Genomic DNA, 27385 nt, shown 5'->3' with positions numbered 1-27385 from the left:
GCTGCGGGGCACGGACACGGAGCATGGGAGGGAGGAGCGATGACTGCGGGGCACGGCACGGAGCAGGGGGGGAGACATGACTGCGGGTCACAAGCACGGGGGAGGAGACATGACTGCGGGGCACGGGCACGGAGCAGGGGGAGGAGACATGACTGCGGGGCACGGACATGGAGCAGGGGAGGGAGGAGCGATGACTGCGGGTACAGGCACGGAGCAGGGGGGGAGACATGACTGCGGGGCACAGACACGGAGCAGGGGGAGGAGACATGACTGCGGGGCACGGACACGGAGCAGGGGGAGGAGACATGACTGCCACGCACGGACACGGAGCAGGGGAAGGAGGAGCGATGACTGCGGGGCACGGGCATGGAGCAGGGGGAGGAGACATTACTGCGGGGCACAGACACGGAGCAGGGGGAGGAGACATGACTGCGGGGCACAGGCACGGGGGAGGAGACATGACTGCGGGGCACAGGCACGGGGGAGGAGACATGACTGCGGGGCACAGGCACGGGGGAGGAGACATGACTGCGGGGCACAGGCACGGGGGAGGAGACATGACTGCGGGGCACAGGCACGGGGGAGGAGACATGACTGCGGGGCACAGGCACGGGGGAGGAGACATGACTGCGGGGCACAGGCACGGGGGAGGAGACATGACTGCGGGGCACAGGCACGGGGGAGGAGACATGACTGCGGGGCACAGGCACGGGGGAGGAGACATGACTGCGGGGCACAGGCACGGGGGAGGAGACATGACTGCGGGGCACAGGCACGGGGGAGGAGACATGACTGCGGGGCACAGGCACGGGGGAGGAGACATGACTGCGGGGCACAGGCACGGGGGAGGAGACATGACTGCGGGGCACGGACACGGAGCATGGGAGGGAGGAGCGATGACTGCGGGGCACGGCACGGAGACGGGGGGGCACGGGGCGGGGGGAGGAGAGACGAGTGCGGGGCACGGGCACGGAGCAGGGGGAGGAGACATGACTGCGGGGCACGGACATGGAGCAGGGGAGGGAGGAGCGATGACTGCGGGTACAGGCACGGAGCAGGGGGGGAGACATGACTGCGGGGCACAGACACGGAGCAGGGGGAGGGAGGAGGGACAACTGCGGGGCACGGACATGGAGCACAGGGAGGAGGGACGACTGCGCTCCCCGCATATGCCTACTTGGCACGTGTGGAGCCACTGGTGTGGCCAACACTGCGGGCCTGGGGGCACACCTCCCTGCTCTAGGGCGCGGAGTCAGACCCACACACACTCACCACCTCCTGGTGGAGTTTCATCAGTGTCACAAGGTGGCTCTTCCCTCGGCACCTACTCCCCGCGCAGCTGCACTCTGGGCAGCACCCCTCCCTCGGGGGTCCCAGGAGAGCCCTCCTGCCTCCCCGCCTCCTCCCTGGGCTGCAGCGGTGTTCACGTGCCACTGTAAGGAGTTCATGGCTGTCCACGGGCGCGAAACCAAGGTGGGCCCTGCCTCAGTAAGGCTCTGGAGGTGGCTCTGAGCAGGGCAGCTGGGAAAGACGCCGGGAAAAGGCAAAAAGGAGTGGGAGGTCCCCGCCGTGCAGAACCGCAGTGACGCTTCGGAGAGAGTGTTAGGGAAGGCATGGTGACGGCCCTGCCCGTTTGCCCTGGAGGCTAATGAAGGAGCTGGGTCCAGCAGAGGGCTGCTGAACGAGGAGGCGCAGTCCGTGAAGATGCCCCAAACACCCTGACAGCCTTAGTCTGAAACGCGGTGAGAAATAAGCAAAAGCCAGGGCCCGGAGTGGCCAACACAGACGCCGGAGCTGGCACTAACATGACTCCCACGGCTGCTCCTCCTTCCTTGACGCAGCTGTCACTTGATGAGCAGTGTGACAGTGTGCCTCGGCATCCCAACAGTCTGTACCCCTCTGGGCCTTGTGCTCACCGCAGGTGGAGGGGTGCTGCTGGCCTCTCTCTGACAGCACTGGAGAGGTGACAGGTGACTCTGACCACAGAGGTGAGACAGACGGGGGGGCAGGGCCTTGGTGAAGTCGAGACGACACGTGGCACCGTGGGGACATTTATTCCAGAGGCAAAAGGCACTGCAGAGCGTGGTGGGCTCTCACATGACGCTTTTATATCACAGATGAGCATGCCGAGGAACCCTACATTATCAAAGAAGGGCCGCACATGCCCACGTACGCCGTTACAGGAAGGCGCGCGGTCTAAGAGGACAGCTGAGCACTGGGAAGAATAAATCCTCTTAGGCTGAGGACACGGGCCTGCAGAATAATCCCTCCCTGTTACTCGGGGCATTCCGACGGCGCAGCACACACAGAACCCCACAGCCAGTCACACAGGGACAGGGTCAGTGAGGAGGTGCCCCAGAGGCCTGCACCAGGCGGTGTGGGCGCAGGGCTCCCGGTGCTCTGGGGAGGGAGGGCTGCCGGTAAGCGCGCCAGGGGCTGAGCCACGCCTTCTGCCCTCACTGCCCACTCTTTGGAGTCTACTCTCACATTGGACCTGCCCCTTAGGCTGGCCTGGGCTGGAAGGGTGGACTCCCTCATCTCCTACCCCAGAGCCTGGCCTAGCGGTGCCTGGCATGTCCTTGGGACGGGCATGGGGTCCCATGGGGTCAGCCAGAGGGTAGCTGCGTGCTCTTCATCTCAGCCAGGCCTTGTGCTGGGTCTTCAGAGCAGCAGCCCAAGTCGGCCACTTCTTCTCACTGAACCCAGCGGGCATGGACTGGGCACTTGCTGAGTCACTCAGATCTCATCGCACCTGGGTGCCCGCCATCACAGCTTCCTCAGCGAGCGTGCTCGGTGCTCAGGGAACGAGGCGGCCACAAGGTGATTTGCATCCCTTGATAGTCTGTGCTTGCCGTCAAGCAAGTCCCTCAGGCTCCGGAGGCTTCCTGCCCAACCCCGGAGGAAAAGCCACAATGCCCTGGAAAGCCAGGGAGTGGCAGTGAAGAAAGATTGGAAATCCTTCTCAAAGAGGGCAGAGCCAAAAGCGGAGAGCACTAGGCACGGTCTGGCCAGCTGCCAGGAAGTGCAGGCGGCACGGCCACGGGCACCTTGCTGCGGGCTCACCCTTCATGCAGGTCTGGGGCCCATCTCTTCTCCGGGCTAGTCTCCTGGGCAGTCTCTTAGGTCTCTGTGGCCGAGGCTTGGGCTCTGGGCCTAAGTCCCCAAGAGAGGGTGCTGATGGCAGAGGCACCTGTTACTTTGGGTACCTGAGCCCGCCCTGGAGTCTGGTGCAGAACCCAGGTGAGGAGGGGGCTAGGGGCCCGCGGCCAGCTGGCCAGGAGCGGCATGGCCCCGTGCATCAAAGGAGGCCTGCCTGGATGTGACGGCCCTTCTGTGACTCCTTGAGTCTTGGAAAGGGGTCTTCAGAGTTTTAAACTCTGAGTTTAAAACTGCCAGACTGAGCCCTCAGCCTGTAAAGGGTAGCCTAGGGGCTGGAGGGCAACCTGCCCCGGGCAGATGCACTCAGAGAGGCACAGAAGACATAGACAGTCCCAGGAAACGCTGACGAGGTGTGGATGTGGTGGGAACAAGTACAGAGAAAACAACAAGCTACTTCTGACTACCCTCTGTCACTGTGAGCACATCACCTGCTCTGAAGCATCTGCCCAAATCTGAAAGGCTCCGAGGCCCCTGGGGAGCTCCCTGGAGTGGAAAGCAATACAGTCCACCAGTGAGTGTTGGGGTAGCAAGTTACACTCAGGACATTTAACTCAAGAAAGACAGAAGCCATTGGCTCCATGTGACACTGTGTGAAACTGACCGGGAAAACATGTACTCTTTTATAAGTCTTGGAGAGTTTTGAGACATTTAGTTCCAAGAGTACTTGTTGTCCTAGGGCTTTCTGTCTTGCAGGGAAATCTCTGGGGTCATCCTGGGGGAGTTATTTAGGCTGCAAAAGGAGGGTGCGAGGATAGTGGGGCCACTCTCAGGCCCAGGGTGCTCTCTGCAGCCCAGGGTTATGAGGCCTCTGGGGCCTGTTTGCTTTGGGTTGCGACCATGTCTGTGCTCTGGAGTCCTCTCTCTGTCTTTCACACACAGAACCCAGAACCCTGGGCTAGGACAGCTGGGACTGTGATGGGGGAGGAATGCACGGTCCTGCCCTTCCACTGGAGCAGCTGGGATAGCGGGAGTGCCTGGGCCCCTCCCAGGACCAGCACCACAGCAGGTCATGCGGAAGGAGGCCCTGTGCCTGGCCTGGGTGGCTGGGCCAGGGCTCAGGAGCATGCAGGTGCAGCCTTGAGGGGCATTGGCGGTACAGGGCGAGCCCTCTGGTACCTCAGTTTGCTTCCATGGCAACAGAAACCTGAGAAAAGTGGGATGGGGCAGAGGGCAGGATCTCTGGGGGAAAGGAAAGGATCCTAAGTGAACCTGCGAGGGAGTTTAGCAGCCCTCCTATTGAACGACTAGGACAAAAGTGGTATTTTTATGACTTGGAGGGTTACTCATTCTACATTCTACCATGGAATCAGGGAACAGGAAGAACAGCCTGGACGCTGGATTCTGACGAGTCTGTTTGAATCCCTGGTTCAACAGTATAGCCATGAAATGCTTCTGAAAAAGGGACAAAACAAAAACTCCTTTACAAGGTTAAATAAGGAGGAGCAGTCGTGTGATAAACGTTAATTCCTTTGCTCTTAAAATATACACACACACTCACATACACACTCACATACACACACACACTCCATCTGCCTAAACCACAGCCTACAACCACCATGGCCACATTTCAAACTTCAAAGCATTCCCAACTAGAAAACTCATCTTGGGGAAAGAGCGAATCACATGTACACTAAAGTGGGTCTGCGGGGAAAACCCTTGCCTCTGAGATCAGGAACAAGACATGGGGGCCTGCTATCTTTACTCCCATTAAACACTGAGCAGTGTTTGCTGAGGCAAGAAAAAGAAATACAGGGCACGAAAATCAGAAAGGAAAAAGCAGAACTGTCATTTATAATGACGTGAGTGGGTACACAGAAAATAAAAAGAATCTACAGGCAAATTATTTGAATTTAAGAAATGAACTTAGCAAGGTCCTTGGATATGAGGTCAATACAAATAAACTGTATTTCCTTATATCAATAATAAAGAACAATAAAAATTATAAACACCATTTAAGATGCTATCACAAATCAAATGCTTCGGTATAAATCTGATGAGAAATGAGCAGGGCCTCTAAGCAGAAAATGATAGAACCTTAAGACCTAAATAAAGCAATTATAACATGCTTGTGAATTAGGAGAGTCAGTGTCACAAAGCTGTCAAAAGTTGCCAAACTGATTTGTAGATTCAAACGATTTCAATACAAATCCTAGCAAGTTTACATGCACATATGTGGCAACTGACAATCTAACTCTAAAATGTCTATGGAGGAAGGTCCAAGAATAGCCTGTGTGTTCTTTGCAGAAGAACAGGTGGAAAGTCTAGCTCTCCAAGATATCTGGACTTTTTTTTAAAAAATCAATTACCAGGGTGCACGTGCACTCTCCAGAGACAGATTAGGGTGGGAGGGGAAGCACCCCTCCAATGGCTGGGGTCATGTTGCAGTCCCTTCTTCTGTGGAGATTTTGGGCACACACTCACATGTGCCTGGTATGAGTATTTTTTTTTTTTTAAGAGAGATTTTTGCTATAGGGCATGTGTGCTCACTGGAGAGGCAGAAAGTGAGAAATCACCCCCCAGGGGGGATGGCCACACTGTAATCCCTTCTCCTCCATGCTCCTCTCGGGATTTGGGCATGCACACACATGCGCTTGGCATGAGTTTGAAGTCACCAGGTCTGGAGTTTGAACCATCGTTGACCACATAGGAGTCTAGCGATGTAACCATTATGCCATTTGCTGGTCCCTGGTGTGAGTTTTTTAAGCCACTAGGGTCAGGATTCCAAATGTGGCTGGCCATGTGGTTCAACTCCCTTAACTGGTAGGCTATGGACCAGCCCCACATGTGTGTCTGCCTCACACTTTTCTTCTAAATAAAGTGTAATCATTAGGGCAGTGTGGTGGAGATTAGGCGCATATGCCAGTGAGAAACAGACCCATGCATACAGGAGGGGTCCCAAAAGTTGATGGAAAATACGTATTATTAAAAACAAAACCAAAACCAAAAACAACCAAAACTACATGGCTTAAAAAATTTTTTTGTACCAAAATAATACTTTAATTCTACTTTTCCATAAACTTTCTGAAGTCCCATAGGATGGGCACTTAATTTTTTTAAAAAAGGAATTATTTTATTTAAATTTATTTATTATTATTTTAAAAAATTATTATTATTATTATTTTCAGTTTGATCAGAGAGAGACGGAGAAAGAAAGTGAGAAGGAAAGTAAGAAAGCAAGCCACCAGATCTAGAACTCGAACTGTGGTCAGCCATGTGGGAGTCCAGCACCTCTAACCACCACGCCACCTGCCAGCCCCAGATGGACACATAATTTTTGACAAAGGTGGCACTGTACAGCAGTGGGAAGTCTTTTTAATAAATTATGTGGGATCAATCAGACAAATGAAATTTGCTATAACAACAACAAAAACATCTATTCTGCATAGGGTTTTTTTTTTTTTTTTACAAGATAATTTACAAGATAATTTTTTTTTTCTCAAAATTACATGACAGATTTTTGGTCAAGTTGTTTCCATTAAAAAGTACTGATTTTAAAAACTAATAACTTAAACCTGCCACACACAAAAAACCTGAAATGGTCCACAAAACATTTTCCTTTCCTTCTGAAGGTTTTACGATGCATTGCTATCATTAACCAGTCTTTTGCTATTATACTTAAATGTCTTTATGAGTTTGATACAGGCAAAGATTCTTAAGTGGGATGCAGAAAACAACAATAAAGATGATGATGGATACGATAAACCCCATTAAAATTAAGCACTTCTGTTCATCAAAGCAATACCAAGCAGGATAAAAAGACGACTGAGTGGAAGAACATATATGCAACCTGTAAAACCAAGAAAGGACTCTATCCAGAATAGGGAGGACTACACATCAACCTCAAACCACCTCGCCCCCCCCAAATACCAACAGAAAAAACCTAGAAGAAAAATTGGCAAGAAGTTTGCAAAGGTAATCTACAGAATGGCCAATACATGGATAAACTCGCACACACTACTGGTGCAATCACATCTGATTCAGCACCTTCACGTTTACGTATATACTAAAAAAACCCCAAAAAACAAAAACCATGCGGATGTGCACTAAAATAAATACACAAGCAGAATTGTTTCTAACAAGCTCAGACTGGAAACAACCCGAGCGTGACTGAATTGATACAGACTGGATTAAACTCTGTTTAATAAACTGGTGTATTCACAGAAAGTCTTGCAGCAGTGAAAATGAATGTTGATCCTAGGTGCAACGAAGATGAATTCTCACAAATGGTGCTGAAAGAAAAAAAGCCAGACACGGAAGAGAACATGCTGGGTCAGTGGGTGGCATGCTGGTGGAGGTGTTAGATCCTACATGGCCAGTGATACGGTCTGAGTCCTGGACTCCGTGGCTTGGGAAACGCGCTGGGCGTGGGCACATGTGCATCCGTGCCCTGAGTCCTGAGAGGAGAATGGAGGGGAGGGGACTGCAGTATGGGTATTCCTCCTGGGGGGTGATTTCTTACTTTCTCTCTCTATCTCCAGCAAGTGCAAGTGCCCTATGGAAAAAAATCCAAAAAAAAAAAGAAATAATAAAAAAACAAAAAAAAATCCAACCAAACAAACAAAAAATAAACTAAACAAACCTAAACAGACTGAATGTTTCCATTTTGAACTTTCATCAAGTTCCAAGTCAGGCAGAACTAACCTACAGTGGTAGAAGTTGATGGTGGAGTCTGTGGGAGGAGACGGGGAAGTGCCTGAGGCTCCTAAGGGGCTGGAATGTTCTAATTTTTGACCTGGGGGGTGTCCATTTTCTATTTCCTTGAATGAAACACTTAATGATTTGTACACTTTTGTCATTTCACGTCACAGTTCAAAAATCCATTTTATTAAGTGAGTTTATCATAAAAACCCATTTTCAGGCGTGTGCACTACAGGACGCAGCGCCTGGCTGGGCCTTGGCAAGTGCTGAGACAGGGACTATCGTGCGGGTGTGTGAGTGTGTGCACTGACGTGCCTGAGGCTGGCCTGGTGCCAGCACCACTTTCCCGTGTTGGTGGCTTCCACATTTGCTTGTCCTAATCAGTCTGCCCTCAGAAGCCGACTTCTATGAGGGGTGAGCTCGAGGCTCTGCAGCCTGAGAGGCCTCTCCTGAGGCCTTAGCCTCACCCAGTCTCACTTCTCACTCGAAAGCTGGTAAATGGCACTACCCCAGGCCCGGCTGCCCTCCCTGCTCCTGGGCCTCCCCAGGCAACTGAGCCGTGCTCGTGTCAGGGTAACTGCTCCAGGCCCCACCTCCGTGTGCCATACGCGTGGGGCAGAAGCCTGGGGGGCCTGCTGGTTGACCTCTTCTAGGCCAGACCTTGGACAGAGACCCTCTCAGTGCTTCAGTCTCCTTTCCTCTAAAATGGGAGGGGCTTCTTGTAGGCAAAATTGAGGTTAAACGAAATACTGCGTTTGGCACACAGGTATGGAGATTGATGCTACAGGGTGAGGTGACAGGGAGTGAGGAGGAGAAAGTGACAGAGTGAGGGGGACCTCCGAGTGGCATGGAAGGCAGAGACATGCCCTTCACCAAGCACCGGCCGTGAGTCCAAGGGTGGGCACCAATGCCCGTGGCATGGATTGGGTGCCAAGAGTGCGCAGCTGCACTGCGAGGGGCCGGCTCCCACGTGTGTGGACAGCTGCAGGCTTGCTCCCATGAGGTCACCGCTGGCATCTCTCTGGCTGCCTGGCCTCCAGTTTCCTCCAGCCCCTCCTCTCTTTGGCTTCCCAGCTTCCCTTTCTCCTGGCATGGCCAGGAACGAGAAGGCACTCTTCCTTCTGACCTGGCAGCAGCTGCGGAGGCCTGCAGGCGCTTGCCCTGTGAGGACGAGGATCAGCTAGTAGGTAACATTGGGGCTCAGCCTGCGGGGCTGGCGGCACTGGCCAGGTGCAGACAGAAAGTGTCGTTCAGAATACTGGGAAGTGCTGGTATGGGTCTAAAGCTGTCAGGCCTCCTGGGAAATATTTCCTCTGCTCACTCAGGGTGAAGGGAAGGGAGGAGAGCCAAGCAGGAGGCGAAAGGAGATGATGTGGGACTTGATCCAGGAGCCCCCAGCTCTCTCTCTTTCCTTGGTGTGGCAGCCTGGAGGAGGCACCACTTGGCTCTCCCACCGCAGAGCATAAATATGGATTGCCCCAAGTGCAGCAGCTCTGAGCCATGTTGCTTCTGCCCTGAAGCCACGCTTCCTGTAGGGGTGACAGTTCCCAGGGCTGCTCCCAGACTGTGACCAAGCAAACTGCTAGGGTCCTGATCCAGGCCAGGTGCTGGCAGACATGGGGCTCTCCCCATGGACAACTTCGGCTTTTGCTCCAAGACTTCCCATCAGCCTGGCTGAGTCCTGCTTTAAAGTGGGGTGCAGCCTAAGACTGTCTCCGCCTACTCTTCTTCCTCCCTGACTCCTGCACAGGAGTCGGACCAGGGTCAAAGCCTGCAGGCCTTCCCTGCTCCTGCTCTCCTCTGGCTTGGCCTTCGTGGTGTCCTCCCACATCTGCCTCTTGCACAGCTGATCCATCTCGTCATCCACTTCTTCGTAGACTTGAGCTAACCTGAGTCAAACTAGGGTGGTTCTGAGAAAACGGCAGGAAGACAGAGTTGGGGGATGGCTCCCTCACTGTCTGGCCCCAAAGGGGAAGCTCTTCTGAGTGGTAGAAGGGGAGGCAGGCCCTGGCATAAAGCGGTGGTCCAACTGCTGAAGATGCCAGCAGTGGCCAGGAAGAAGCCTTGGCATCACGCTGTGATGGTGCAAGGATTGGACGGCCAGGAGTGCAGCGTCAAGGCCATGGCGGAGAACGGTGCTCTGCAGGAGGCTGACAGCAGAGGCAGGGCCCTTGCCAAGGGTTCAGGGCAGGTGTGAGATCCCAGGGCCTCTGTGGTGCGCCCTTCCCTGAAAGTCTAGCACAGCCCCTATGCGGAGGACATGCAGAGGCTCTCTCTACCTTCAGGGGCTCCTGGACTGCCAGGCCCGGAACTCAGGTTAGGAGCCAGGATAGCCTGGCTGGGCCTGATGGGAGGAGAAAAATGAAACACCACAAGAGGAGAACTAGCGAGATTTGAGATTTCCTAGCCAATAAAAGGGCTGGGAAATATGACTACACAAGCAGGAATTCCTTGAACTGGGGTGTTTTCTCGGGATTCAGGACTTGATGCTGGAGCAAAGACCCTACAGGTGGAGCCAACTTGCTGCTGCCTGGTCCTCAGAAGCCTGGAGACAGTGCTGGCTAAGACTGAGCCAAGGCTGAACCCAAACTGCCCTGTCAGACAGAGGGAGGAGCGGCGAGGTGGAAGGAAGCAGCCATGCTGGCACGGCATGTTATCTGCATCTGGGAGACCGAGCAGAGGCCTGTGTTCCCGGCCCCTTCACTGGGGGTCTCAGGAATGGGCTGGTGAAGGGGTGATGGCGTTGTGAGGATGCAGAGGTGGCTCTTACAGGCCAGCGAGGAGAGCAGCAGAGGCATCACAGGGCTGGGCTCATCATACCCAGTAGTGGCGGTGATGAGAGCAAGGGAGGCCAGAGTGACACTACAGGTCCCTCTGAACCCTATGACTGCTGCCGCCAGGGTCCCTTGGACTCAGTGAGTCCAGGGACTCGTTGGGGGTGGTGGTAACTGAGGGGATCAGGGGAATGATGGGGAGGGTGGTGTGGGGGGCCAGTGGCCTCCTGGTGCTCCCCTGCCTCAGTGTGAACAGGAACAGATGGACAGACATAAGCATCACCCCTGGTCTGAGAGGAATGGCGGGAGAGGGCTCGGATACCTCAGCGGTGAAGCTTTGGTGCATGCCACCAGCAAGGCCGCTGAGACTGCAGAGGAGCAAGCGCAGCGAGAGCCCAGTAGGTGACCGGGTGGAGGCAGCGGGGGCTCATGTCCGCTATGGCAGTGGAGGTGGTGGCTGGTCCCGGTGGCTTCTCTCTGCTGACTGAGCTCCTCAATGGGAAGAGAGGCCATGGAACAGAGAGGTAGTTCCGTGCAACAAAAGGGGTGGGCCGTGGTCACCATGGGGGCCCTGGTCAGGCCTCCTGCTGTGGGTAGAGGGACACACAGCCCCAGCTTCTGGCCTCAGCTGTCTGGACCAGGGTGAGGCAGAGCCACCAACGGGGAGGACAAGCGGATACCTGAAGCTAGGGTGGGGTCTGCCAGGGTCCCTGTGGGCCACTTAGGCAAGTACTGGGGCAGCCCCTGCCCCTCGCTCTGTGGTCCTGCACTCCCATGCCATTGTGCAGTGCCTCCTCGCCCCACTGTGCTGTCTCTCTTGAGGACAAGCTGTGCCACAGAGTGGACGGTGACCTGCCGTGGAGTGAGACCAGCCAAGCAGGCTCTTGATGGCAATTCAGGAGCTGCTCGCCACCTGGGCTCTGCAGGACTGGAGATCGCAGACTCTACCAAACAGGCTTCGGGAGCAGGCCTCCTGCGGGACTCGGCACTCCCTGCAGACCTAGCAGGCCCAGCTCTGCTCTCTGCACTGTGACCTTGGCAGGGTGACCTCTCAGATGTCTAGACTTGTTTCGTTTTTCTTTCTTTATTCTATAAAATTGTACAAAGAATAGAACTCTCTATCTCTCATTCACTTTATTTTTTTTGGTTTTAAATCAGTTAAGTCATGAAAATAATCTCCCTCTGGAATGACTGAGAAAGTGAAGCAACCCAGGCAAGCCCAGCCCTGTGCATGTGAGCGTGGCATCAGCCGGTGGCTGCTGCTGTCGCTGCTGCGCTCCTCGTGCAGACCAGGAAGTCACTGGCCTTGCGAGCGAATCGGCCTGACTTCCTCGATGCTCTGTGGCCGTCACTGCGCCTCCCTGTGAGGCCAGGGCAGGGGCCGAGGTAACTGACGTCAGTACTGCTCTCTCCCAGAGCTGGACCCTGACAGCCCCTCTCTTCCACAAGCGAGTTCTTCAGAATTCCTAACCGTTGCAAGGAGACGAGGCCCCTGATGGCACGTGCAATCCAGTCCCCTCGTACTCCACGACACTCGGAAAGGCCCAGGCTGGGAAGAGACTCGGCTCCCTCACAACTGTCCCTCCCATCCTAAAGGGGGACATCAGGTCCTACTTGCCCACACCGGGCATTCTTTACCAGGCCCTGGACTAGGCACTAGAGGCACCAAGATGAGCAAAGCAGAGCCCTGACCCCATATGGCCCTGGTTGGGGGAGGAAGCAACGGGCACCCCAGCACTGGAAGCACTGTGGTAAGTGCAGAAACGAGGCTGCATCAGGGCACAGGCCCATAGGCAGGCTGTGTGTGAGGGGGTGGGACGGCTCCCAGAGAGAAGTCACACAGCAGTAAGGGGAAGGAGAAGCAGGGGCTGTCCAGAGGAATGGGGAGGGTGCTGTGGGGAGAATAGTGTTCAAGAGATAGGGAATGGCATGGTTGCACAGATGCATGAGGTGGTCTGGGAGGGAATGCAGCGGCAGACGCAGAGGGGGCGGTCAGGGGTAGGCTCGAGCTGCCCTGATGGTGAGGGATGCCCCAGTTCCTCCCACTAGGGAATGCTGGGGCAGGCCCAGAGAAGGGTGGTGAGGCAGGTGGGCCAGGGAGCAGGACTGAGCTGCCTTGCTGCAGAGCAGTACCCAGTCCCTCCCACTAGCTCCAGAGCCTCTGACAGCAGCCCACAAGCACTCAGCTCTGCGTGCCTGGAACGACACTGGTGTGTGGCAGACATCTCTGCACATCTGCTGAATGAGTAATTAGATTTGTATGCTTTTATTCAATTATTTATTTTTAGAGAGATTTTTGCTATAGGGCATGTGTGCTTGCCAGAGAGACAGAAAGTGAGAAATCACCCCCATGCCCAGGGTAATGGCCACACTGCAATCCCTTCTCCCCATGCCCAGGGTAATGGCCACACTGCAATCCCTTCTCCTCTGCTCTCTGCTTGGGATTTTGGGCCTGCATGCACATGTGCCTGGCTTGAGTCTCAAGCCGCTGGGTCCAGGACTTGAACAGGAGGTGAACATGTGGAAGTCCAGTGATGTAACCATTATGCCATCTACTGGTCCCTAGATTTGCCTGTTTTTCAAAAATGTTTCCTTAAGGGATCAGCAGGTGGTGTAATGGCTGTTGCTGGACTCCCATGTAGCCGGCCGCGATTCGAGTCCTGGACCCAGTGGCTTAAACTCACGCCGGTGTGTGTGCGTGTGCCCAAGATCCCGAGAGGAGAATGGAGGAGAAGGGACTGCGGAGTGGCCATCCCCCCTGGGGGGTGATTTCTCGCTTTCTGTCTCTCTCTGTCTGGCGAGCACACACGCCCTATAGCAAAAACCTCTCCCCCCCAAAAAAAAATTATTCAGACTTCGGGTCCTGACGAGATGGTGCTTTCCAGCACGCAGAGGAACGATGAGTAAAATACGTCAAGAAAATAACTTAAATATATAACTGAGAAAGAAAGAGGGGAAATTCCCTGATGCTTGAAATGAAGAGAAAACAGAATCCCAGCTATAATCATTTTATTAAGTGCATTCATTGCTTCCTTCCACAATGCCCCCTGTTGGGGCCTCCACTGTGGCCTCCATACCACAATCCTCTCTCAGTTATAACCAGCCTCGGATCCTGGGCACCATGCACCTGCCGTGTTCAGGGAATAACCTGGACATGGACCTGGACCCTCCCATGTGGTCCTCTGTGCAGAGCCCAGATTAGCTGAGCCACCATCAGGTCCCAAGAGCTAATCTTTGCTGTGGCAGCTGGAGGCTGGGAGGATCAGACTTTGACGTGAGAGTCACAGGGGCTGGGAACGAACTGCCTGCAGGAGTTGAAGGGTCGGCCAGAACTGGAACTGAGACCCCATGTAAAGCCAGGGCCCAGGAGGGGCTGCTGCACTTTGAAGGAGGAGTCAGGAAGACCTTCCTCGTAGCCCTGAGGAATGTATGTGGGCAGAGCGGAGACATGTCTGAGACACGGAGGCCCAAGTCCATACTGCAAGTGGGTGTGGAGTCTGAACGCACACACCCAGGTGTCAGGACTCCTGAGCCAAGATGTCAGCATCCAGGCTAGCAGGACCCGGAAACCCCCAGGTCCCCCCGGCGAAGCAAACACAAAGGCATGAGAGAACACGCTCGCGGCCTGTGGCGCATGGACGACGGCACGATCCCTGTCCAAGACGATCTTGCGACAGAAGGTTAGCCAACCACCGGGGAAATGGCCACACCACGGGGAGCCAAAAGACACAGCAAGTGGGAGAGCTGGAGCTAGATGAATGGAGCGGTCTGAAAGGAGCTGGGGAGTAAGTATAACCGAAACAGCTAGAGGTGAGAGGAGGGCTGGGGATCACGCGGAAGGACTAGGACACTAACGACAAAACAGCTTTAGAAACACTAATATAATTTCTGAAAATTAAAGATACAAATGAAAAACTCATGTTGGAAAGGGATATCGAACAGCAAACTGCAATCAGCTACAGAAGATTAAACTGAGGGGCTGGCAGGTGGTGTGGTGGTTAAGACGCTGGATTCCCACATGGCCAGCTGTGGTTTAGGTCCGGGACCCAGTAGCTGGAAAATCACTCCAGGCGTGTGTGTGTGTGTGTGTGTGTGTGTGTGTGTGTGTGCCCAAAATCCCCAAAGAGAATATAGGAGAAGGGATTGTGGCATGGCCATTCCTCCTGGGGAGTGATTTCTCACTTTCCCTCTCTCTGTCCCTGTCTCTTTCTCTCCAGTGAGTGCATGCACCCTATGGCAAAACAAAACAAAACAAAACAAAAACTTAAAAAAAGATTAAACTGACACACTGAGGAAATTTCCTAGAATGCAGAACGGCAGAAAAGGAGAGAGGGAAAAAAGGAGAGAAAAGATGGTGGTTTCTAGAGAAGTTCTGGATGAAAACATCTTAGAGAACCAAAGAGATGGTAGATAAGAATGTCTAAATAAAATAGAACTCTGCTATGTCCTACACAACGTAAATAAAAGTGGATCTACTCGGACACGGCGTAGTAAAACCGCAGAATGACAAGTACAAAGATAAGGCCTCCAAAACGACCGCAATGCAGCCTTACGAAGCTCAGCAGGGCAGCAGAGAGGACAGACCAGAGGTCAACCAGCTTATGGTGGAGGGGTACGGGTGGTTTGCAAAGTAGCTCCACACCCGGCAGTGGGAATGCGGGTGGCGGTGGGGACAGAGAAAAGGGAGCACCTGAACAAAGTTCTCTGCCTGTGGAGGTCACCACCACCCACACAGCTGCTCCAAACTCAGAAACTGTTCCTTCCCTCACTGTGGCCTCCACAGCAGTCAATCCTTACACCACCGAAGCACACGCCATCCGAGGGTGTTGACTGGGTTCTGTTATTTATACATACTCCCTGAAGGCGTAAACTGGGCCTAATTTATCTTTGTTTCCTCACTACACTGGACAGAGCATTTAACTGTTTAAATGTTTAACTGAATTCTCATAAATCTCTTATTCACTCTTTCGAGCCTTCTTCCTCACCCTATGAAGAGATCGCAAAACTGCAGTTTGAGAAAAATGCCTCAATCGGTCCTTGATTTACTGGAGTTAATACTAAAAGCAGGTTCAGTTTTCTGCCACAGAGAAAAATAAGGTGGTCCTGGGGCCCATGGGTGGTGACTGGTGGTGCGTGTGGAGTGGGGTGGGAGAGCGAGGCCTCACACCAGTTAGCTGCAAACTCCAGTGGCTTTTGGGAGCCAGACAGAGTAACTCAGGGTGGAGTTTACTAACCTACCCCAGGGCATGGTTGGGCAGGTCTCTGTCCTAATGACCTGGGAGCTCTGAGGTTTCCCTTGGAGCCATGCCTCCAGCCTAAGAAAAGGCATAGTCCAGGTTCCATCAGAGCTGGACCAGTCCCAGGGCCTGTCCTCCCTGGAGCCCAGAGGCAGGGATACACCCTTTATGGAGCAGGACAAGAGGCTGACACAGAGCCAAGGACTGGGGTTACCAGGCCAGGCCAGGAAGGCAGCTGATAAGAAAATTCTGGGAAGACAACCATGGGGTGCATTTTCAGGGCCCTCCATTTGAAGGGCAAGAACACTTGGGAGCAGGGTCCAGCAGTCTCATACTTGTTCAGGACAGCTCTTTTGCTGGTGGATTGAATTTGGCAAACAGATGCATATTAAAGTGCTTACAAATTGTACTGCAGGGAATACCCAGAAGGGAATCGTAGTCCAAACTAATATTCAAGCTTGTTTCTTTCACACGAAGAATCTCATCTCTCTGCTGCTCTTGCCTCCAAGTTACTTGGATCGAGACAACATGGGCTCCTTAGCGCCTGGGCTGAACAGCCTCATTCCCTAAATGCCACCATCATGCCAACGTTTGGGCATGGACATCTCAGGGTAAATGATGCTCGAGTGCACAGAGGAACACAGACAGGGCCAGCCTGGAGGAGGGGAGAAACCAGTCAGGCCTAGGGGGTCCTTGAGGCTTCACTTCGCAGCTCACAAGTAGAGTGGGGTCTTGCCTCTGAGCAGCAGAGACTGAGGGCTGGCAGAAGCATGGGTACCACCAGCCTCTTCCCTCCTCTAGGCACTGTGGGCTACAGCTGCCAGTCACGGATGCGGCCCCGCTGACTGGGAAGACAGGAGAGGCAAGAGCTGATGTTTCTGTTTGGGAAGGGCCAGTGTGACTGCGGGTGTCCCTCCTGCAGGCTGGTGACCATGCTCTTCAATGTGACCCTCCTGCAGAGAGGCGCTGTTAGTCTCATCATCTTGAGTGGACGAAGAAACTTGAGGCCCAGAGAAGTTAGGGAAGGGTTCCAAGGATTGAGAATGAACCCCCAAACTGACTCTAAGACAAGCAAAAGAGTCAGAAAGAAGGGTCACAGAGGCATTTGGTTGTCACACTTTTTCAGATCATGGTTTCTGCCTACACGAACGCTTTTCTCAGTCTCTGGGGGCCGAAGATCATCTGTATCTAGAAGCCTGACTTTCTCTTCTGACCTTGCTTGCAAGATGCTGGGGACAGACCAAGGCACAGAGCTGGGCTATTTCCTTCCCTCACGTCAAAGACGCCACCAGAGAGCGGAACTGCTAGGACGTGACCTTGGAGGAAGGAGGTCCAGTGCCCTCCTCCCACTGAGCAAAAACTTTGCCACCTTTTTTCCAAAGAGCAAATAGCCCAGAATCGGAGTCTGTGACACTTCTGGGTCCAAAAATCTCTCTTTCATTTTACTTGAGAGAGGGTGTGTGTCCTCACCAAAACAGAGACAGAAAGCACCCCCCCCCCCATGGGGCATGGTCACGCCATAACCCTCTCCCCTCCGCCCCCGGATTTTCCATTCTGTTGGCACTTGGGGCATGTGCACACATAAACCTGGCACGCTTTTAAGTAAGTGGGGCCGGGATTCCAACTGTGGCTGGCCACGTGAGTCTGGTTCTCTTAACCACTAGGCTGTGGGGCTGCCCCAATGTTTCTGTTGCCACAGTCCTCATGATGGGGCTGCTGTCCCCTGCCCCCGGCAAGCAGCAGCCCAGGAGGGCCGCATGGCATTGGCAGGAGGGAGGTCGAAGCACGCCAGGCCGCCCATGCCTACTGTCCTCTTACTCCAGTGATACTGGCCCTGCTGAGTACCCAGGGACTTGCTCAATTGTCCCCTCCAGTCTCTGGACTCCAGAGAAGTCTGCCTCTGTCTCTCCAGTGAGTCATGCATCTGGGACGCTGACATGGCGGTTCTGACACAATGGCTGAGCGACACTGGCACTGTCTTCCAGAAACGGCGCCGGCCCGGAGGAATGGTGCTGAGGGACTTAGCCGACCTTCCCAGGTCAGCGTGGTGGGAGCGGGGTATATGACAGCTCACTGCGTTATCCTTGTGAGGATCAATGACAAAGGGGAATAATGCCTTGAAGGTGATCTGGATGGGGATTTGGCCACGAGGACAGCCAGGGACCCATCTTCTACCCAGAGCCCCTGAGGAAGATAGAAGTTTCTCCTTTGGAAGGTGCTAGACTGTCCCACTGGCCTATGCTGGTGGGTTTCCTTCTACTGGATGAGACAAAACAGCCCAGATACCGAAACAGGATACCAGAGCACAGTGGCTTCTGCAGGCTGGGGCTGGTCTCGTTGAAGATGGGGCTGCCCAGAGCAGCCGCTTGGGAGGAACGTCTCCCACCTACCCTCTCCCCAAGTAAATGTGACTAGGCGGCAGGGCAGGGACCTGGAGGGAGCTCCTTCAGTCCCGTAGGCTTCGACCTCTACGTGCACAGTAAGAACGTCACTCCTCTGGCCATTTTGCAGATTACACGAGACCACAGATGGCAAGTCCCCAGAACGTGCCTGACACACAGCAGGTGCTCTGGCATCTGCCATCGTCACCATCACCAGGGCACGCTCCTTGGCCCCCTCACTCACAGCTATGACTGCCCCCCAAGAGGAAGCACACAGCGGTGTGGCAGTCTGTGATGGAGGAAGGAGTGGGTGAAACTGCCACCTGCCACCTTTCTAACAAGGCCACCGACCTCAGCCTCCGTCAGTGCCCAGAAACCTCCCACTAACATCCACAAGCAGGCAATGGCCACGAAGCTGCAAACCTGACAGAGACTGCAGACTGCGACAAAACCAGCCACAGGGCGACCAAGCTGGCGAGGGGCACGTGACTGGAGAAGGGGGTGGGGCTAGAGGACTGCGGAGCCTGGGAAGGAAGGTCTGCCTCGACGGTGCTTCTAACATCACAGCACCTCCCGTGCAAGTATTCAAGCCCTTCTTTAGGGCAAATGAGATTTTATGGGGAAAACCTCTCTGTGCCAGTTGTATGCCAGTGTGAGACCCTTCCTGACAACCTCTTTGGAAGGGCAGCCCAGTGCCAGAAAGCTCAGAGGCGTGGCCGCTGCGTGGCACAGCGAGTGACGCTCTGTCCCCAGGGGCTTACTTGTTGCTGTCGCGGTACTCGTAGACGTGGCACCCTTGAGGCAATCCAGTTTCGTGGTCCAGAGTGAAAGCAAGCTTCACCTAAGTAAAGAGAGAAGAAACACAAGTGAGTGGTGAGTGTGTTCTTTCATTCTGACAGCCAACATGGAAGCAAACTGCGCTCTCCCGGTGGGCGTGCTGTGGAGCCTGGCCTGTCAGTAGCGTGGGGTCCTCCTGGGAGCCTGCCGTCAGCGAGGACTGTTAGTGGGGCCCTACCTGAGCACTCGGAAAGCAACAGTTATTTATTTATTCACTTATTTATTTATATTTTTGCTGTTAGGGTGTCGTGCGCTCCTTGGAGAGACAAAGAGAGACAGAAAGTGAGAACTCTCCCCTCTCCATTCTCCTCTTGGCATTTTGGGCATGCAAGCACACACTATCAGCGTGAGTTTCAAGCCACTGGGTCTGGGGCTCGAACTGCAGTTGGCGATGTGGGAGTCCAGCGCCTTAACCACGATAGCACCTGCTGGCCCTGCAACCGTTATTTGTTAAGCACCTATTTGCGTCAGACACTGAGCTAGCTGAGGGGAAAGAACAGTGACAGCAGAGGCAGGGGCCTCTTTCACGGTCTTCCATTCCAGTTGAGAAGCAGCAATCAATAATCACAATCAATAATCACACTCATGGACAGGTGCACTTAAAACTTTGTATCAAAACCAGTTCTCCGAATAGGAGAAATGTCTTGTTTCTATGAAAACAAGTAAGCTGCCCTGGAGAGAAGGGAGTGAGGGACGGTTCCCCTGAGCTGGGAGGAGAGGGGGCACCTAGACCACGGGGAGGGAGGGGAGTGCAGAGGGTGCTGCTGGGCAGAGTGCACAGACAGAGGCTCTGAGGCAGGAGCTGCAGCAATGGAAGCATGGCCGGGAAGCTGGACCCTGAAAGATACAGACAATGTGGGTGGGGACACTGGGGAGGAAAGCCAGGTAGAAGATGCATAAATGTCTAGGCCACTTCTGAGCAAAGGAAAGATTGACTTGTTTGTTTGTTATAAGGCATGTGCACGGGCCACGGATGGGGGAACAGAAAGGAGAAAGTACCCCCTAGGGGAGGTGGCCATGACACAATCCCTTCTCTATGCTCCTCTCTGGATTCTGGGTACCCCCACACACGCCCAGTGTGTTTTTCAACCTGCCAGGTCTGGGACTTGAATTGCTCAGTTGGTCATGTGGGATCCAGTTACCTTAACCACCATGCCACCTGCTGGCCTGCCTCTAACTTGTTTTAAGGAAGGGGTGGATGATATGATCAGAGCTGTGTTTGCACGCGATTCCCCTGGCAGACTGTGGGGAGAGAGCAGAAACGGGACCTGCAGGAGTCAGCCACTCAGGAGTCCAGGTGAGCAGCGGTGGGCCTGGGCCTCGAGGGTGGGCAGGCCAGTTAGATGGGTAGATATGGGCAATTTGAGATGTGTTTTATTATTAGTTTTTATTTTATTAGATTTAAAAATTTATTAATTTCTTCCTTTTTTGAATTGCCAGAGGGTGCAAACGCTTGCGAGAGGGAGAGAAAGAGAAAAAGTACCCTCAAATGAGGCATGGCCTACAATCTTTCTACCTTCGCTTCTCCATCCTGTTGTGCTCTTCAACCTGCTGAGGCCAGGATTCAAACCAAAGTTGGCCATGTGATCTGGCTCCCTTAGCAACGGGCTATTGGCCTGGCCCTGAGATGGATCTTAGAAGTAAATTTTCAGATGTAGAATCAGTAGGCTATGCCAACGGCTTTGACGTTGGGAGTGGGGAAGGCAAGGACGGTTCAAGTGATTTGATTTGAACAACCAGACAGATGGCTGTTCTGTAATGAAAGGGAAGACCGACGGTGGAGAGGGCAGGGAGTCGCAAGTTCGAGACGTGCTAACTTTGAGACAGTTGTCAGGCTCCTTTGGTGAGGGAGCCTCGGGAATAGGAACGTGGTGGTCTTGTGTCTTTCTGGTTCAGGAGGGAGTGAGGTGAGCACCAAACTCCTCAGAGCCCAGAGAGACTGTGGCCAAGCGGGCTAGGGCAGCTTTACCATTTCCAAATGCACATCCAGTAACTGCATTTACAAATTCATTGGGTTTTTAAATCACCAGGGAAATCATAACTAAAAATAACTGCACATTAGGAAGATGCATTATTATATATATATTTTTTTAATTGCAAGGCTGTTAACACAGCTAATGATCTGCATCACTAGATGCTGGATGATTTTTCTCTTCTTTAGAGGGAAACCATCTCACAAGAATGGTTTGTCCTCTTACTGACCCAGACGAAAATACAAAAACAGAAACAAGCCCTCTTTACCACCCTGAAGCCAGGAGCTGTGAGTCAAAGGCATGATTTCCCCACAGAGCACTGCCTGGATCTTCCTAGCCTCTCTCAATAAAACAAATATAATTGAAAGAAGTCCCTTCATTCCAACCTTCTTATCTCCTTCTTTGCAGCTGAGGTCCAGTTCAAGTCTGCCTTGCTTAGAAATCTTCATATCCTTTGACTCGGTTATGAATTTGTGGCTTAGGAAAGTCAGCAGAGAGGTAGGGGGCAAAGTTTTATTTGCAAAACTATGTCCCTCAATGCTTTTTACTGGAAAGACTCTAGAAGCCCAGCAATAGCAGAAGGTTAAGGAAATTCTCTTACAGTCAGATGTGGAATAGCAGGTAGCCATTAAATTGTTCACAAAGAATTTTTACTAAAGGGGAAACATTTTGGAGGAATGGGGTAAGGCAGGAAGCATACCACAGAAATTATGTAAGAATGAACAAAGATGACATGAAAGAAAGACTGGAAGGAAAGATACCCCGAGGGCAATGGTGGGCATCAGGAGACAGAGGCTCCCGGTGACTGCTTTACTTCCTGTGCATTTTCCACGACCTTCGTGTTAGCGTGTGCTACTCTAATATCGAGTGAAGTGCTAAGAGGTTCCCCCCTTAGGTTATAACTAGTGGCTCTTAGTTCATCACAGAACTTGGGTTTCCTGGGTCTTCCGTTTCCTGTTTTTGGCACAGCTGGTCTTCGCTGAGTGTTTCATGCTTATCCTACTGGCCACCAGACAGCTCCTCGAGCATAACCAAGTCGGCCCGCTGTCCCCTTATCATGAAAGGGGGCACTGGGTGGCGAGGACCGCCCCACCGGGCTGCCACAGGGATGCGAAGGAGCTGAGCTGGCACGGAGGCTGCGCACAGGAGCGGGTGGACTTCATTTTGTCAGGAAGAAGGAGCCGCAGCAATGGCAAGGTTCTGAGCAGACGGCAGACCTGCTCTGATGGTCGGGCAGGGCAGGGGCTGAAGTGGGAGAGAGACCCGAGGCAGGAAGGCCGCATGGGGGGTTGGAGCTGTGGTCTGTGAGCAGCTGAGGATCTCGCCAAGGGCGGTGGCACGGTAGGTGGGAGTGCTGGGAGACAAGGCTTGGAAGTACATGCATGTACGTATGTACACACACACACACACACACACACATCTAACCACGCAACAGTCCCCTCCACCCTAGACCTCCCATGACCGCTGGAAAAGGAGTGCTGAGATGGAAGTTGCAGAGCCCGATCATGAAGGAACTACAGGAAATTTAATTCCAGGGGCTCTCTCAACGTCAAGAAACTATGACTACATCAATTCAATTCAGCAACAGGCAAGTCAGCAGAGCCGGGGCGGGAGGAGAACAGGAGAGCACATTTACCGAATGCCCGCTGAAGACCTCCCTTCACCCTGACCCTTGAACCGGGTGTTATTATTTTCTTTTATAAATGAGGAACTTGCGGCTGAGAAAAGTCATTTGTCCAAACCACAACTGGGACTAGCATTTCAACCCAATTCTTACTAGCATTACAGCACTTGGTTAATCAGGTATAGCGGAAGCAGGAGAGAGAAGAGTCCAAGATTGTGTCTGAGACCCTTTGCCTTGGGCAGCGGGCAGGTGCTGTTGCCACTTCCCTGACAAGGAGGAAGAGCAGCTTTGGGAGAAGAGTCTGAATTTATCATGGGGTTGCTGATGTCCAGGGCCCTGAGAAACACCTAGCAGAGACCACCACTTCTGAAGATGATAAGCAAGACTACAATCCAGAGGTCCAAATTTGGGAGCTTCCAGGTGGTAAGACAACGGAAGGATTGGAGTGGTGGACATTTTCCATTCTGTGTGGAATGAAAAGAGGGCCGTGGCGGGAATGTTGAGAAACACCTATACTGAAGACCTGAGCAGCAGGGACTAAGAGTTTTGAGCTACAAAGTTATAGAAGCCAAGGGGTGAAAATGCCTTAAGGAAGGAGCCGTCAGTTGCATTCAATCCTTCTAAGACATCAAGTAAGAGAGGACACAGCATCCAAACCAGGAATGCACTGGATTTAGCGCTTCTCCCGGGGAGAGTGGGGGAAGTGGAGATCAGAGTGTGATGGGTTAAAAACGAGCGGAAGGCAAGGAAACGGGGATCATGAAAGGTTGGCCTACAGCTGAGTATTTGCCGGGAAAGTTGGGGGGGATAATGGGGCAAGGGGGGGAGAGTGAAAGGGTAACAGGCAGACCAGGGGATCTAGGGGAGCAGGAGGAAATGGAGATGAACGCTGAGTGGAAGAACAGAGGCCTGGGGGACAGACGCCTGGATGGGGCTGATGCTGACTGGGCACGTTCTTGGCACTAAGCTCATTTCCTGGGGATCTTATTAACACTGAATCCTCCCAACAGCAAGGCAGGGGCAGAATCTGGCCCAGATTAGCGAGTAGCAGGACTGAAGAGTGGGCAATGTTGCTAACCACTGGGCTGTCCTGGCCTCCTAAGTGTCATGAGGCCAAGGAGAGTTGACGTAGTCACTGGTAAGGGATTTGGAGGGACTGGAGGGTGCACTCAGACCTGACAATAACATCTTGCTCTGGACCCTCCAGGACTGTCTTGCATAAGAAAACAGTACCATCCATCAAAGATGGCATCACAGAAACTTTCCTGGAAAGCTCCTGGATTCCAACCCCTAGGTCTTCACATTGTCATATTCCTTTCTTTTGCCTAAAATCCCTGTTTGCCCCTCAGTCATGGCAATGGTACTTCAAGAGTCTTGGATTTCACACTCTCTCGGTTGGTATCTTCCAGAATAAGGCCCTCCTCCAAGTAAACTTGCACTGCTGCAGAAGCTGCCCTACTGTGCGAGGCACGATCAGGCCTGTCTTCACGTGTCTGGTGACATCACATTGTTTCCAGGGCAACTGACCACAGAGTGCGTCCCTACGGTATGCAGGTGTGTGTGTAGGTGCCTAGGTGTGAGAAGTTCAATATATAAAGGGGGAGACCAGCAAGTCCCAGCAGCAAAGGATGCACATCTAGAAAGCATTTCCTCCTTCCTCCTGGTACCCATGTCCACTCAACTATTCATACTCCTGTCCTCACACATGGACTGATATGGAGGGATGGACAAGGTGGCACATGGGCTGAGGAGGCGGTGCCAGTCAGGAAGGCCATCGGGGTAGACGACAGGAGTAGAGGACAAGGAGGACCCTCCCCTCTGCTGCACAGCTTGCTGCTAGTCTGCACCAACCACGCGCTCGCACCTCTGCACCTGCTTCGGGGAGAGCCCTTCCCACCCCCCTCAGCTCCCCGACTGAGGGGCTGCAGGTGAAGCAGACCCTAATCTTTGGCTCTAAGAAGACAAGCTCTGGCCCTGACAGTTCCGAGGCAATCCCACACACATTTCAGAAACTGAGCAGAAGCCCAAGCCCATCCGTGCGTGGCTCTCCTGGTCCCAGGAACTGGTTCGGGAATGGCTGTGTGACCACCCGTGGCCTAGCTGAGGGGAGGTGCTGAGTGCTCTGGGCCTGTGGCCAGAACTGCTGCTACCAGCCTGAGAGTGAGGCCACCTCGCACAGAAAGCAGAATCAAAAGGCTTGGAGGAAAAAAATCCAAACAAAATGACTTGCAAAAGAAGGAGCACAGCCAGGGCCTCGATGGAGGTCAGCAGGGTCTCTGCCACCTTCTGGACCTCTACCTTTATTCCGTAATCACTTGTCACTCTTCGAGGGCACTGACACACGACCCGTCTACCCGGTCCCTGGGCTCCCATCTCCCAATCCATCCGCACAGGCAGCAGCGCATCACCTTTGTAAACCCGCTCGGCTGCACCCAGTCCTTCAGGCACCCCTGACGGCCCTGCGGGGGCAGACAGCACACGGCTTAAACACAACCCAGGCTCTCGGTGGGGAGGCAGGTGGCGGCTGTCGCATGAACAAACATGGACTGTGACGGAAGGATGGAGGAGGCAGGCGGGTGCTGAGGAGGGTGTGCCGACCAGGGGCCCTCAGGGGAGATCGAAGGACAGGGAGGGTGCCCTCATCTGTGTACTGCTCGTTGTCAGAGTGTGCACCAGGCCTGCTCGCCCACCTGCGCCTGCTCCCGGAGAGCCCTTCCTGTCAGCCCCCGTCCGTCCTCTGTAAAAGCGTCTGACCTTTCTGTACTCTCCCCTCTGCTGTGCTGGGGCAGGGCCTCTCTGGAAGGTCCGAGGGCTCCAGGTAGGCGGCCTCACCAGGTAGGTCGGTGCTCAGGGCCCTATCACTGACCCTATCACACCCAGGTGTCCAGTTTCATTCCACAGTTTTTATTCCTCTTTTCCCTTCAGAAAAGAAACTCTGCCTCACATCTGGCCCTCCTCTCAGAACTGAGCCACTGGGACAAGCCCTGGCTCAAACACTGGTACCTTGTTGCTGGTCCTGACACACAGGCTCCTCCCCCCAGAATGGTCTTTCCCGGTGGACAGCTTCCAGCTGCATGAAGTTTCTCCTGGTACTGGGCGAAGAGGAAGAACTGAAGGGCCCAAGAAGCAGCAACAAGGCTGCTCACCAGGCTCCACCGGCCAAGGCAGGAGGCCTTTCCGTGAGACCAGCCAGAGGCCAGGCTGCACGCTGACAGGGGACAGGCCAGGCTCTCTCGAGCAGGGAGAAAATGGAAGAGCCTTCTACTTCCAGGGGTTCAGGCTGAGAATGTACAAGAGGGCAGGCTCTGGGTGACCAGAGTATGAGACACTGCTGGGACCCCTTCTGACCCAGGTCCAAGACCCTTGGGAGAGGAGACTCTTCCCCCAGACCATGTGGGTACAAAGGACACAGGCCCTGTTGGGCTGTGGGGCCCTGGGAGGCTCTCCTTTTGCCCTTCTAGGCCCTTCAGTGGGATGGCAAGGAAGGCAGCAAGGCCTCCTCCAGGCAGGGGGCAGCAGGCGAGCATCCAGAATGACTGACGGAGGACTTGGCTTCCATGGGGCTCTCAGATACTGCTGCTTGGAGACGACACCCCCGGGAGGCCTTCGGGAAGAATGGATGTCCCAGGCTACGCAGGAAGGGGTTTCGAGGAGTCACTTGATGTAACCGTTAAAAGACAAGCGACCTTCCTTTGGGTCCCAGCCCAGTGAAGCCAGTGGGCCAGATGACAAGGATAAGGGCAACTGCGAAGGACAGAGGGGATGGGACAGGCGCGGCTGGCCAGGCCTGGTTAGGGAGCAGTCTTCAATCTGCTGAGGTGCATGGTGGGCTTTCTCACAGAGCTGCGTCCTTAGGGGACGTTACGCACAGGCTGCGAGTTATGCCACTCCATCAGTGAAGGAAGACACCAGCTCAGAGCTTCTGGTGCTTTTGAGAACTTCTTGCCTGACCTTGGAAGGGCAAAAAATGAGTTCATCAGTTTGGGGATCCCCTACGTTGTCCACAACGGCTCTAAGATAACCTCTCAGTAGCAGCGGGGTCTCATTGCCCAGTCCCAGCAGAAGGCTGTGGTTCCGTTTTCTCTGCAGGCTCTCCCACGAAGGAGCCGGGGACCCAGGAGCCTAGCTCAGAGCTCCCCTCGCAGGGTGTGATGAGAGAGATCGCTGGTGAAAGCAGTGTTTGTTCTTTGGCCAGGACTGCTCCAGCTCAAACCAACACGGGTTCTCTGGGAGGCCTGTAAGCTTGCTTCAATCTGCTAGCTATTAGGACTCAGGTTCAGTCGTAGGTCAAGGACCAGCCTGGGAAGCCTCCAGCCTCTCCATGGCTGACTCTTCTCCTCACAGTCCACTGGGTCTTGCAGGGTGTCCAACTTTCCCCTACGCTGCGACTGGCAAATGCCACCACAGGTGGACCATTTCCGGTATGCCACCTTACGGTGCGTTAGGGAACAGGAATGTCGCTTCCACCTGAAGCCGTGGTTTTGTAATTGAAAAATCTTATTAGAAGCAAGTCTTCTCATTCTCAGAGGTAATCTTTAGTTTTGCTTCTTTAGTGTTCATTGTTTGGGTTGGACTTCCTCACCATTATTTCTTTTTTCCATCTCCTCTTTGCTTTCTTTTATAAGACAAAGATGCTGTGGACTTTGCTTTGACTTGGTTAACGACGATTCTATGGCAATGTATTAAATTTCTTTCTCCTAAGTCCACTGAAGTCTTTTTGGACTTGGAGAGAGCTTTTTAAGAAAGAACTTGCTCATTCAGC

At 53.6% G+C, this 27385-nt stretch overlaps 1 protein-coding gene across 3 annotated transcripts in view; it reads right to left on the bottom strand.

Moving 5' to 3' along the window:
- DIS3L2 (DIS3 like 3'-5' exoribonuclease 2) overlaps positions 1-27385 on the bottom strand; it is a 456478-nt gene that overhangs the window by 32671 nt on the left and 396422 nt on the right. For all 3 annotated transcript variants that reach the window (XM_006171133.3, XM_006171131.3, XM_027769346.1), the window contains one exon: positions 18951-19030. In XM_006171133.3, the coding sequence (XP_006171195.1) occupies positions 18951-19030 (80 nt within the window). The remainder of the gene's footprint in view (positions 1-18950; positions 19031-27385) is intronic.

The sequence above is a fragment of the Tupaia chinensis genome, unplaced genomic scaffold (genome assembly GCF_000334495.1).
Source record: "Tupaia chinensis unplaced genomic scaffold, TupChi_1.0 Scaffold149383_1, whole genome shotgun sequence".
NCBI lineage: Eukaryota > Metazoa > Chordata > Mammalia > Scandentia > Tupaiidae > Tupaia > Tupaia belangeri.
Note: the sequence above shows the minus strand (reverse complement) of the source record. Positions and strands in the feature narration are given on the sequence as shown.